Source organism: Geotrypetes seraphini, chromosome 5 (assembly GCF_902459505.1).
Source record: "Geotrypetes seraphini chromosome 5, aGeoSer1.1, whole genome shotgun sequence".
In the NCBI taxonomy this organism is placed as follows: domain Eukaryota; kingdom Metazoa; phylum Chordata; class Amphibia; order Gymnophiona; family Dermophiidae; genus Geotrypetes; species Geotrypetes seraphini.
The window spans coordinates 215,133,162-215,146,981 of record NC_047088.1 but is presented as its reverse complement, the minus strand read 5'-3'; the positions used below and the strand labels follow the sequence as shown (position 1 = coordinate 215,146,981).

General features: G+C 41.3%; 1 protein-coding gene across 4 annotated transcripts in view; it reads left to right on the top strand.

Moving 5' to 3' along the window:
- Positions 1 to 13,820, top strand: part of TANC1 (tetratricopeptide repeat, ankyrin repeat and coiled-coil containing 1) — a 294,220-nt gene that overhangs the window by 251,732 nt on the left and 28,668 nt on the right. For all 4 annotated transcript variants that reach the window (XM_033945447.1, XM_033945446.1, XM_033945448.1 and 1 more), the window contains one exon: positions 12,206 to 12,339. In XM_033945447.1, coding sequence (XP_033801338.1) covers positions 12,206 to 12,339 — 134 coding nt within the window. The remainder of the gene's footprint in view (positions 1 to 12,205; positions 12,340 to 13,820) is intronic.

Sequence of the window (13,820 nt, the reverse complement as noted above, 5' to 3'; positions counted from 1 at the left end):
TCCCATAACTTTAAAATCCTATACATTTTGATTGGGATAGTCTACAGTTCTAAATTTGATATGTACGGATTCCATATGATACTGCCTTTATGTAAACAAACTGGTTCCGACATTCATTCATTAGCGTCGTTGCCAGATTGACGAGAAGATTCACTTGCCACACTGTCCATAAGCCAGAAGTTTGATTTAAAAAAAAAAAAAAATGATATTTCACAAAAAAAATCAATTTTTTGGCATCTGCAAGCCCTTTTTACCATAAAAATGTCGTCAAAACCACAAAAATTGGCCTACGATCCTTATGGTCCTGAAAGGGTTAATGGCATGACAATTATATATGTGTCACAAAGTAATACACTTACTGCTGGACAGAGAGAAAAAATGCTGGGAATAATTAATTTACAACTGATTACTTTGAAAATTATGTACAGAAAGGACAATAAAAAGAATTATTTTGAAGTCTTGGTTTGCATTGCTCCTGGTTAGGTCACAACTGCTCTTTCTTCTCTTTCCCTCGAGATCTTTTATGATGTCTCTGTATTTTGAAATGTAAAAAAATGTGCATTTCTATTTCTCCAGTATTACATTGCATTCAGTCTGGCTTTTTGAGGTTTCCAGTTCAGTTCTTGTTTACTTTTTTTCTATATCTACTTTCTTTTCACTTATTCTATATTTGGTGTGGGTCTGTCTTTTCTGCATATGTGACCAACGTCAGATAATCTGCTAGTATATAATTTGTGAAGGAATGTGTAGCAGTCCAGATTTTTTATTATTTTTTAAAAATGTCTTCCTCCCAGTAAGAAGTGTATCAGTGCTCTATGGCATGTTGCAGTGTTTGAATTCCTTATTTTTCCCCAGGGAGGGTTATTGTTGTTTGGGTTCTGGGGTTAGTTTGGTTGGGCAGGTTTGCTATGTTTATGTTGAGTGCATTATTTCCAGGATTCTGTTACTTCCTTGAGTACAGGGAATTTTTGAAGCTGTGGTATATTCTCTTTTGTTTTGTGAGTAGTAGGGGAAAGAATATTATTCTACTAATCATCCATTATTAGGAGGTGTGCATGTGCACACAGAATATCTGTTTGCAGAAATAGTGGTGCAGGTTTTCTGTTAAGGTTTTGTTCCATTCTGTGTAATTTTAGATTAACATCAGATCTCAGACCTCATTCCAGCTAACCAGAAACCTGTAGAGCTTACTAAAGGGTCTGTCCCTGTAGTTCCTCTAATGTAGACAACATGATTAACAGGGCCAGAATTCCTCCTAAACAATGACACTTCACAAGGTTTGAAAGACAAATAAGAATCCTGAATCAGATGTAAAAATTTACTCATAGTGACTGTCCTTGTCCCCAACATTCACACATAAGAATCAACTAACTCATACTATTATGAACAGGTGTCATGTAAGCAAAAACCTCTCATTGACACTATGCATTCTTTCCATTAGATCAGGGTCTCTCAAACTTTTCTAGCTCCAGCACACTAAACGGAGCAAATGTTTTTTCGTGGCACATTATAATTGAAATTATAAAATTGCAAAACCAACAAAAAATTAAATTTGAAAGTTATTTATTTGCAGTTCTTTAAGCTATGTATAGGTAATTGTAACAATAGTGAAACTAAAGTACCATATTTTTTGCTCCATAAAACACACCTGACCATAAGACGCACCCTAGATTTAGAGGAGGAAAACAAGAAAAAAACATTCTGAACCAAATTCTCCCTGCCAGGCTCTGCACTCAACACCACACTCCTTGCTAAGCTCTGCACCCTGTCCCCCTCCCTGTCAGGCTCTGTCCCCTGTCCCCCCTCTGGTGGTCTAGTGGTAGGCCGGGACAGGGCAGGTAGGCCTAGTGGCTGGCAGGCAGGTAGGGGACAGGGCAGGCAGGCCTCCCCCCTTCCCAGTCAGCCCCCCCAGGCAGGCAGGCCTCTCTCCTAGATTGCCCCCCCCAGGCAGGCAGTCCTCCCCACTCCAGGCCTCCTCGCTGGTAGGCAGGCCCGACATTGCTCTCCTTATTTTTAATTCGGCCACAGGCAGGCCCTCCCTTTACCTATATTTAATTAGGCAGGGCAGCTCCTGGCCTCCTTCCCACCCCACCGTTACCTTTTTTTAAATTCTGAGGCCCTCCCTCGCTGGACACGGCTGCCTGGAGCACTGACAGCTGATGCAGCTTCCTCGAAGTCCTCTTCCCTTGCGGCAGAGCGGCGCACAAGGCTGCCAGCATGGTCCTGCGCCGCTTCCCGCGAGAACTCTCCTATTAAGAACTCTTGCGGGAAGCAGCACAGGACCAGGCCAGCAGCCTTGTGCACCACTCTGCCGCAAGGGAAGAGGACTCGGAGGCAGCCGCATCAGCTGTCAGTGCTCCAGGCAGCCGCATCCAGTGAGGGAGGGCCTCAGAATTTACAAAAAGGTAATGAGAGGAGTTTGGGTATTCGCTTCATAAGACACACCCTTATTTACACCACCTTTTTTTTTGGGGGGGGGGTGGAAAAAGTGCATCTTATGGAGCAAAAAATATGGTAGATAGACTAATCAATGTGATGGATGTGCTTGTTTTTGAGTGCAAATTAACTCAAAACACTGCTCGATAGTCGATAAGCAAACACAAATTTCATCATCCACCATCTGCAGTCACTCACTTTTTTCAGTTTAATTTCTGTCGCAGCTGGAAATCCAAGTTTGCAAAGATAAGAAGATCCAAACAGTAACAAAGGCTTAATTGCTTTGTTGCTCAAGTTAGGATAACTACTGCATAAAAAATAAAACTAAAATTACTTGCCATCAAACAATGATGCTTATCTGGGTGGTTGTATCCTTATGCACCCAAACGCCCATAACATTGACAGCAGATTCTTGCGTACGTGACATACATATCATCTATTCTAGTGTATACTTATGAAGGAATTTTTAAAAAATAAAGTACAATTTTGGAATTTCTTGTGGTACACCACTATGCTGTGGCACACAGTTTGAGACACTGCATTAGATACTAATAGTTACGGTAATCAAACAGTAGCCACCAGGGACATCTCTGCACAAAAACATGCAGTGGTCTTTCAAGCAAATAATCCATGGAATTCATCAAATATGTACACTAAGTAGAATCAGGTACCACAAGGAATATTGGAATAAGTTTCAAGTTTATTAAAATTTTGTTATCCCGCTTTTTCAAATTTCAAAGTGGTTTACATAAAAAAATTCAGCAAAAACAGGGTAAATACAAAACACTTAGAATTTAACAACAAAAAAACTTCAAAAGACAATACCAGGACTTAATAGACAGACCTTAATAGACTGGCATGATACAATAGTTTGAACCGTTTCGTTGACAAGATTAACCTGATCCAGGCCAGTTGGGGAGGAAACAAAGCTAAAATAGACAAAAGTTAGTCGAGACCAGCCTGAATAGATGATGTTAACAAAAATGTCTTAAGAGTGAAAAAGTTGGATTTCTACATTTAGTCTTATGAGAATGAAAAACTTGTTTAAGGTTATTCTTCTGCCATCTATCAAGGACCAGTGTTCTTGAGCTTTCTTTTCTCGTAAATGTTTGCTTCTTTGTGATGCAAATACACAAGTGGGATTCATTGTTTTTTCTGCACAGGAAGTTCTAAAACAATGGGCCATTTTATATGACCATAGGGAGACGGACCCTGAGGCAATGTAAGGAAATATTTTTTCATAAATAAGGTGGTGGGTACATGGAACAGCCTGTATGGGATAGGGTGGGGGTACAGGAGAGAATAGGATCTAAACCAGAGTATGAGATGATTACAGAGGATGTCTGAAGGCAGAAAAGTGAGGACTAAACCAAGGATCAAACCAGATCCGGAGTATTACCTTAGGTGGAGAAAAATGTGTAGACTACGTGACCCCTGACAGTTTCTCTGCTTTCAAGTTCGGGTCTTTAAACAAAGGAATTTTATAGTCTACCACTTCTTTCTGTAATGCCTTTATAAAGCAAGCAGATATAAATTACATGTGTAAGCAAACAAACCATGACATTGTGATATGAAATTTGTATTATTTTTCAGCTTATACGATATATTGTGTCCATATGCCGAGGTTCTTATTGAAATAGCCTGTACTGAGAGAAAAATTGTTCCAGATCATTGATTCTAGAAACAATTAATGGGCTGCAATCCTGAAGGCTTTGTTATAGACCAAACATCCTTTTTTCTTTTCTATATCCTTTCAAGATTGTTGTAGCTTAAAATTTAGTTTTTCTTTTGCTTAATGACTGTTCTCATGTTTTCCCTGTAACATTCCATGCTTATTTAACTGCACATTTAAATTCCTTCCTAAAGGGGAGTAGGTGGAACATCTTCAGAGTACTTATGTGTGTCCGACCAGAGCCCTCTCTGTAGTAGAATAGCCGGAATTCCTGAGTCACAGTTGTGTTATGTTATTGTTTGCTTAAGCATACTGTGGTCTATTCAGTCTTGCCTGTTTCTCAGTATGGTATACTTGAACTCAGGGCAAGTCTCTAAAGTTACAGCAAGAGGAGACAAAAACAACTTGAAATAGTAGTGTTAAATATATATACAGTGTTCCCCCGGTCATTCGTGGTTCGCAGTCCTGGTCATTCGCGGTATTCTCCGACTGGGACTTCCTGTGCTAAAGTCGGGCTTCACCAATCAGGAGCTGCATGACAAAGCAGCTCCTGATTGGTGAAGCCCATCTTTAACACAGGAAGTCCCAGTCAGAGCATACCGCGAGTGATTTCCTTCACTCGCCGGCGCTCCAGCTGCCCCATCCTGCCTCTCTAGCTGCCCTCTCCTTCCTCCCCAGACGAAAAACCGTATTTGCGGTTTAAGAAAAGAATTGAGACTTCCCAGTTGGGGGGGAGGGTCTTCAGGTAGTATTTTACCAAGATTCTACTGAATATGTAGCACTTTGTAAAATACATATAAAGACATGCGGGACTGCACGTGTATCTGCCTGCACAAGTAGCAGGAGTAACTATGAACAGCATAAACCTAACACATCCATGCAGAAGTAGGGATTTCACAACATGTAAAAGTGGCAGTACTTCCACTTGTAGCTATCCCATTTTACAAACCTCGATATGTAAGCACAGCCAATTAAGTAGTGAGACCACAATTTGGATTTGTCTTCATTTTGGAAGCAGGCATAAACAATAGGGGATTAAGGAGAATTGCTCTATTAATCTGTCCTGTAAAGTCCAGGCCAAAAGGAGTACTTTTAAAAAATTTATGAGTGCCTTTGATCTAACTCTATGAACAATGCATGCCCAAGATTTTTTTTTAAAAAGGAAACAAAGGATCTTAGATATTCATATCTATGGTACATACTATGTTGTGGATCTCCGTGTAAATAGTGGCTTTCTGAAATCACCATTTACACGATATATGCCATCTACATGTATAAATGCCACGATTTACACACAGAGATGCTTCTAAAATAGCCCCCTTTGTGATATGATTAAACAGGCCGCAGCTTTATTTGAAGGCCTTAAATCTCAGCAACTTATATAAGAGCAATTACGCGTGTATTTTCCATTACAGTAGCACAAATCAGCAACGATGCACCCTACATATAAGTGTGCCCACTAAGGTCAGGCCTGTAACTGGCATAAATATTAGCATGTAAATGCAGAACTTTAGCACGTAATTTATAGTATACTCCCTGTAAACACCCCGTTGCATTTACATGCTAAGGCAGTTGTGCATGTGCATATTGTCCCAACCCGGGCTCCTGATTCCCGCAGCGAGCTGGGTTCACCGCAGTTGTTACTGCTCCCAGCGTGTTCCCTCCAACTACGGAATTCTTCAGGCCTCCTAGGCGACAGCCTAGGGTAAAACAGCAAGTAAAATGTCCACAGTGCAAGCAAGCAAAGAATCGACATACACTCAAAGAGGTTCAAAAATAAAGCTAGACTTTTATTCCTGACCCTGACCGCTGCGCACTGTGCCGTCGGCTTCATTGTCATGTCCACCATTACTCCCAAGTCCCTTTCTTGGGTACTCTCATTCAATAACATCCCTCCCATCGTATAGTTGTACCTCGGGTTTCTGTTTCCCACATATAATACTTTACATTTCTCAACGTTGAACTTCATTTGCCATCTCGTCGCCCATTCCCCTAGTTTGTTCAAGTCCCTTTGCAATTCTTCGCAGTCTTCTTTAGTCCGAGCTCCACTAAATAGTTTGGCGGCGTCCGCAAATTTTATTATCTCACACTTTGTCCCTGCTTCTAGATCATTTATGAATATATTAAATAGCAGTGGTCCGAGCACCGAGCCCTGCGGAACACCACTCATGACCCTCCTCCAGTCCGAGTAGTGGCCCTTCACTCCTACCCTCTGTTTCTTCTCAAATAAGTCAGAAGTCCCTGTTTCTCCCATTTAGTCTCTTAGGTTTTTTTTTGTCACATTTAAGTTTTCTTCTTTTTGCCAAAACTGACTAGGCTCCCCTTAGGCCTCAAGCATCCTGGCCAGTCTTCTCAGGAGTAGTCCGTACACGCTGAGAAACAATGCCTAACTCAGAAGCAGGTGAAAGTCTGGGACTTCTCCCAAGCCTTTAATGCCTGTGGCGACTTGTTTATCCATTAACTCGACATCTGGACTAGTGTGCAGTATACCTTGTAACTAAAACCAGTTTCACATACCTTATTATAAAGTATATATAATTTGCCTTCAATTTAGCCTTCCATTTATCCAGTTGTTTTTGCTGTGCCCATCTTGTCTATCTGTGTGTCTCAACTGCACTTGCCTCCATTGTATTGACTTTGTGAGCTTCCTATTATGATGCATCATATGTATTCTGCTGACATTCGTCTGTTGTATAAATGTTTTACTTTGCTGCTTAAATATGTATATTTCTAATAATCTATCATGTCATTGAACCCTAGCCTACATTACAGGCACATAAGTTTTAAGTTAGGTGCCACTAAGCACGATTCCGTAATTGGCGCCTAAGTGTGATTGGCATGTGATAGACGTCTGATTTTAGGTGCCTTTTCTTTTATAGGCACCAATTTCAGTGGGGAGGCTAAAGTGGAAGGGATGGGGACAGGGAGGGTCTGAATTAGAGAGTTGCGCGGGGACAGAAATCCCACCCATCCCCGTCACTGCCAGGATCCTCTCCGTCCCCACCCGTCCCCGTCAGGATCCTCTCCATCCTCACCCATCCCCGCAAGGAATTACCTCCATCCCCGCCCGTCCCCATAAAAAGCAGCAATTCTGACAGGATCATCAATTCCACAGTTTCTTTTATGTTTGCGCTGCTGTTTTCCTTGTGGAATCTCTTTGGTGGAACCCTTTTTTGTTTTCTGTTCAGGTAATTATCTTATAAACCCCCTCTTTTACTAAGGCTGACATGTCCATTATATTATATGGACGAACCCTGCTTCCAAAACCTTCCAGCCCCGTGGGAGTCCCGTTGGCTAGAGGGGGGTCCCCTTGGGAGTCCCGTGGGACAGAGGGGGGTCCCCGTGGGAGTCCTGTGGGTTAGGTGGGATTCCCGCGATCCCCGTTCCCGTACAGACCTCTAGTCTGAATTTACAACTGTCTGAAAGCATATGTCAAAGAATAAATATATATTTTGTAAACAAAAAGAATTAATTCGGATTGAAAAAATTATTTGTAGAGGATGCCTACACTGCAGCCAGTCTTCCTCTTCTCTCTCATCCCACCTCCCTACAGCCAGTCTACCCCCCTTCTCTGTCTCATTCCACAGCCAGTCTGTCCCCCTCACATATCTTCTCTCCTCCCACCCCTAGACAGTTTGTTTAGTTTGCTGTCTCTTGAGATTGGGAACTGCAAGACTAACGGGTTCGTCATGAACCTCGTTCTCAAACCTTCTAAAAGTTTGGTGTCTGCATTTTTGCAGCTTAGGCAGCCAGGACTTTTGGATGACAAAAAATTGCTAATGCCAAGGTGCAATTTCCAATCACCAGGATAATCTGGCACTCAGAATGTGTTCAGTCTTGACTTGAGAAAGAGGAAGTTTAGAGGAGTTCTGGACACATCCCAGAGAAGAGCGAGGCCCTGAGGCAGCCTTGTTTTCATTGCTGTGGTGCCACTACCCGTGGCAATCAAGGATGGTAGAAGGAACGTGGGGAGGCGAAGAAAGAAAGACGTTGGCACATGAGGGAGGGAGAGTTGTGCTAGAACTAGAAAATGGCACGGACAAAGTTTGTCCTGTCCCCCAGTCTCTGTCCTCATTTGCACAAGCCTCAGACGCTTATGATTTTATATTTAATTTTTTTTTATTAAAGTATAAAAAGCAACAATATTCTGTACAGCTGTTTATATAAATCACAGAGCCTTCCATTTCAATTTGGTTTTGGTGAAAACTTCCCAAACATTCAGTTGCCATTGTTTTTACATCATCTGGGAAGGTAATTGGATTGTCTTTCAGACATGGATGCAGAAGAGAACCTAAACTGTGCAGTGGGTGAACAGGAAAATAAGTGTCAATTAAATGTTGGAAATATTTTTTGATGCCAGCAATGATAGATAAATTTGTTGTAGTAACAGTAAGATGCTTGAGCAGCTGGGCACGTGATGGAAGGACATTAGATGGTAGGGGTCTAATCAGCAGACAAGACTCTTATTACCACATTAAAGGCAGATAAGACACAAATGATGTCATTTAACAGTAGTTCATTTAAATCCAAAAGCAGGTTCTTCAGTTTTTCGTAAACATTAAATTCAGTTGACAATTTTGTCTAAGATGTGTTAAGTTTGTCCCGGTCCCCGTGGTTATCCTGTCATTCTTTAGCTGGAACCAAAGAGTGAAACATGCTCTTCTTCTGGGCTGGGGAGAGTGTAGGAGGAGAGGCTGACACCTGGGGCAGCTCTGACACACAAGCCTAGGACAGTGCCTAGAGAGAATCAGGAGGAAACATGAGGCACAGCAGAGAGAAGAGTTTGCTGGTTGCTATGGTGGGCTTTTAGAACGTATTATTCTACTATGTTCAGGGGCTGCTTGCAGATTTTTATACTTACTAAGGTCACACTTTCAGCCAGAGAGGCTTAGTGTCACCAAGTTGCTATTGAGGAGCAGGAGATCAGAAAGGGATGGAAAGTGATGAGTATAGTGGGGTAATTTTGTACAGGTCAACTAAAGTATATGTACTAAGCATGAATTTTATAATGGCAATTAAAATTAATGGCTGTTAGCACTATTAATGCCAATTATTGGTAGTTAGAGCAAATAATTTATCAATTAAGTTATGCACATCATGCTCTGTTCTATAACTTATGTGCGTAATTTTGCTTGCGAGACTATAGAACAAGGAGGGGGTTTGAGGGCATTGTATAAGATATATATGTAAGTGATTTTGATTTGATGTTTATAGAAAAAGTACATAACTAATCAGTAGCTTGGAAGCTTTGTTATTTGATACGATAAATGGTATTAAAGTGTTTATACAGAGTTCTGGCACTTGTCTTGATGATTCAAATTTGCACCATTTTTTCAGTTTTCTCAGTTTTCTCTTTGGTTAGGTAATATTGAATTCCAGTCAACATTATAAGAACATAAGAGTTGCCATACTTGGACAGACTGAAGGTCCATCAAGCCCAGTATCCTGTTTTTAACAGTGGCCAACCCAAGGGACCCAAGTACCTAGCTAAATCCCAAGTATTAAAACAGATTTTATGCTGCTTATCCTAGGAATAAGCAGTGGATTTCTCAAAGCCATCTCAATAATGGCTTATAGACTTTTGTTTTAGGAAATTAGCCAAACTTTTTCTAAACCCTGCTAAACTAACCGCTTTCACCACATTTGGCAATGAAATCCTGAGTTTAATTACACGTTGAGTGAAGAAATATTTTCCCTTGTTTGTTTTAAATCTACTACTTAGTAGCTTCATCGCATGCCCCCCTAGTCCTAGTTTTTTTGGGCAAGAGTAAACAAACGATTCACATCTATCCTATAGGGTTACCATACATTCGGATGTACCTGGACATGTCCTCTTTTTAGAGGAATGTCTGGGTATCCTAATTGTTTTGTAAAACCTGGCAGTTTGTCTGGGTTTTGGACTCTTGAGTCCAGCCTAATTATTTTTTTTTTCCTTCAAGGCCACTTGCATGCTCTTGACATCATCATGTATGTGCATGCTTAGAGACCTTCCAGATGCAGCACCAAGCTCAGGCAGACCGGGGCCTTTCCTTCCACCTCCAACCAGCACCAAATTAGCCCTTAGCAGCTCGCAACAGGAGCTCCTGCCCCTGGATCATGGGTACTCACATTGAAGCGGCTCCCACCCACAGGTGACGACGGCTCAGTGTGTGTGATAGCCGGGACAGAGCAAGGCCATGTGTCCTCTTTTTTTTTTTTTATCTTCAGAAATATGGTAACCCTAGGCCCTTCCACTCTACTCAGTATTTTAAAGCCCTCTATCATATCTCCCCTGAGCTGTTTGTTCTCCAAACTGGAAGAGGCCTAGACGCTTTAGCCTTTCCTCATAGGGAAATCATCCCTTCCCTTTTATCAGTTTGTTACCTCTTCTAATTCCGCTATATCTTTCTTTCTCTGATTAGTTACTTAATCATGCGGAATTACATGGATAGCTTTTAAATCTGCTTCTTTCTCATGTAGTTGCTATGGGGCAGGACTGTAAAAAAACATCTTTATTTCAGATCGTGCTATATTTCTGTGCAGTATGTTTTGAGTTTTTGTGAGAATTTTTCTTCTTTACACAAATAAAGCCCAGATTCTAAAAATGGCTTGCAAATGTACACACACAAAACTGTGCACTATTCTGAAATACACACGCCACTAAATTGGCCAGTGAGCCAAGTAGCGCCGATAATTGGTTGCTAACAATCAATTGTTGGTGTTAATTGGCAACCATTTAGATTGCCACACAGATATCGCTAAGCACTATTTTATAAAGATCTGCACACAAATCCTTCTAGTGCTCAACCCAAAAGGGGGTGTGGTCAGGTGAGGGGTGTTCACTACAGATGGGCACAGTATTACAGAATACCGGGGATCTGCACCTAACCTAACCGCACCAGGATTTATACAGTTGGTGTAAATCCTCCTGCCCAAAGTTCATCGCGGAAATTAACTCTCGCCGCTATTCTATAAACAGCACCCAAATCAAAGCGCTATTTATAGAATGGTGGGCCATGCAGTTTGAGCGCCATTGACTGAATCTATTCTGTAGTGTAGCTGTATCTGATGTAGTGAAAACTGATCTATATTGTTTAGTACTTTAATATTTGAAACAATTTGTATTAAGAAATTAATTATAATTGGATTCATATATAAGAAAACAAGGTTAGGTACCAAGGTTGAAATGAGCATCGAATTATTTATGTGTTTCAGCATGAGCTTAATGTGCAAAGGATATAGTTGGTTAAATAAGAGCTTAGGTAAATAAAGCCTTTTAAAAGTGGCTGGGCTGACTGGCTAAACTTACCTCTTTAAATTTCACTAGATAACTAAATTCAGCCAGCCAGATTTTAGGTGGGTGTGGGGATGGGGGTAGGGGCAGGAGGGGGGAGTTAGGGCTAATTTTCATCACAGTCCACCCAGATCGGTTGTCCACATTTAGGTGCTGCAGTATTTTTGGCCAGCCTACCTCCCGATTTATTTAAATATATATTTTCTTAATGGCCCTGACCCTTCCCTCCCTCTTTCTGGCTCTTTAAGTATAGAGAACTGTTCCTGTGATGGTACTCTCTTGCATTCTCTCCCTGTTTTCCACTTTTTCAGAGAAAAATCTGACTTATGAGGAAGTCTGGGGTGTTTACATATCTTATCTCCCCCCCTCGTTGTTGTTTGAGAGAGGGGAGGAGGGATAGATAGGGAAAAATGCTTGAGTACTTAGGCTATAAGTGGTATAAAAATACTTAAATAAATAAATAAGATAGTTTATTATAATAATAATAATAATAATTTCTTTTTTGTATACCGCTATACCAGAAATTTGAAGCGGTTCACAACAGAGTAAAAAATACATACGATCAATAAATATTAAGTACATTAAAACAGTAAAAAAAAAAAAATGCATCAATTAAAAGTAGAAAAGCAAGAGAACAACTAAGATGTAAACATGTTAAACAGGCGTGTCTTTAGCGATTACAGCTTTGGAGGAGTGGGGATTGAGGGAAGGAAGGGGATCGTTGCCTGATGACATTATCCATTGCTGTAAATATTATGATAATTGAGGTCACACCTTGTGGTAAGTGTTCAGAATGTTGCTCATACTGTTTTGTAATTTCCCAGCTCTTACCGCAGCATCGGGGAGGGGAAAACTGGAAGTGTGTCAGCTTCTCCTTGAACATGGAGCGGCCGTGTCCAAACCTAACAGACGTGGCGTTGGTTCATTTTTTTGTGCTGTGCGTCAGGGCCATTGGCAGGTAAAGTAGGAGTTTTTATTTAATAAAAAGTAGCATTGTTAATTCATCCTGCCAGAGAATCTTAACTATGTATATGATCTCTCGAGTGAAAGAATATTCTGCATCACCTCTTTCCTAATTTACTCAGTTGTGTGGTTTATCGTGCAAGGCTCACTTACATATATAGTTTTGGGTAACATCTTTCCACTGGACTACCGTATTTTCACATAGATAACGCGCACCCATGTAAAACGCGCACACGGGTATAGCGCGCAAAAAACACATATTTATGTACATAAATTTTTATATACCGCGCACACCCGTATACCGCGCATGCTGCCCGACTCTCCTTTCGCCCGCCCCGACTCTCCTCTGGAGACCCTGACTCTGTTTTCGCCCGCCCCGACTCTCCTTTCCTCCTTGAAGTCTTGTCCCTACCCTGAAAGCCTGATGCCCCCCCCCGACGACCGATTCACCCCCCCGCAGGACCGCTCGCACCCCCACCCCGAAGGACCGCTCGCACGCACCCCCACCCCGAAGGAGCGCTCGCACTCCCATCCCGAAGGACCGCTTGCACCCCCACCCGAAGAACCGCTCGCACCCCCACAGCCTCACCCCCCTCCCCCATGGAGAAGCTGTCTACCTTGTTTCCGGATGCCAGCGAGCCCAGCTGTTTCCTCTGCCGGCGGTCCCACCCCTTCTCTGAGCCCTGCTGTGCTGCTTTTTCTTCCGGCGGTCCCGCCCTTTCTCTGACATCAGAGGTATGCACGGTTTGTAAAAACCACATATAACGCGTGCGTTATATGCGAGAAAATACGGTAAATTTCATTCATTTCTGACTGGCTTTCAAGAGTTCCGCTGTCTTCAGGTTTGTGCAAAAACAGACTTGAAATAACAAGCAATGGTTTGGTATGTATTACATTAGATTAATGACTTCTGTTCCGCCAATACCTTGCAGCTCTGGGCGGATTACAAAAGAAGATAACTGGACATTTTCAGGAAAATTACAAATTAGGGTGCTGTTTATGTACAATTTAGAGGGCAACACCTAAAGCTACATTCTGAAAAATAAATGTATCTTCAGATTTATATACCAAGACTTTATGACCCGTTACCGTAGTTGATAAATGTTCTAGTATTGATAATTTTAGTTCCTAGTACATTGTAAACCTGATAATAAGTAAACACACAAAAGAGAATGAAAAAATCAAAACCATACAGTGTAAAAGCTGATAGACTATCCTCCAGAGCACGCAACTTGTCGCTTAGCACCCATAGTTGTGTTCACTGGCCTAGAATAAGGGCAGTATGTGCACACTAATTAATTAATTAATTTTAAAATTTTCTAAGCCGTTTCAAACTAAACGGTTTACAGAATTACATACATAATTTAAAACAAAAATCATCATAACATAGACATACAAATAATCCTTAAAATTAATATTTACAAACTAAAAACCATGTTAAAAAAGATCGTGAACAGTTCATCAGCTTTGCCAGAG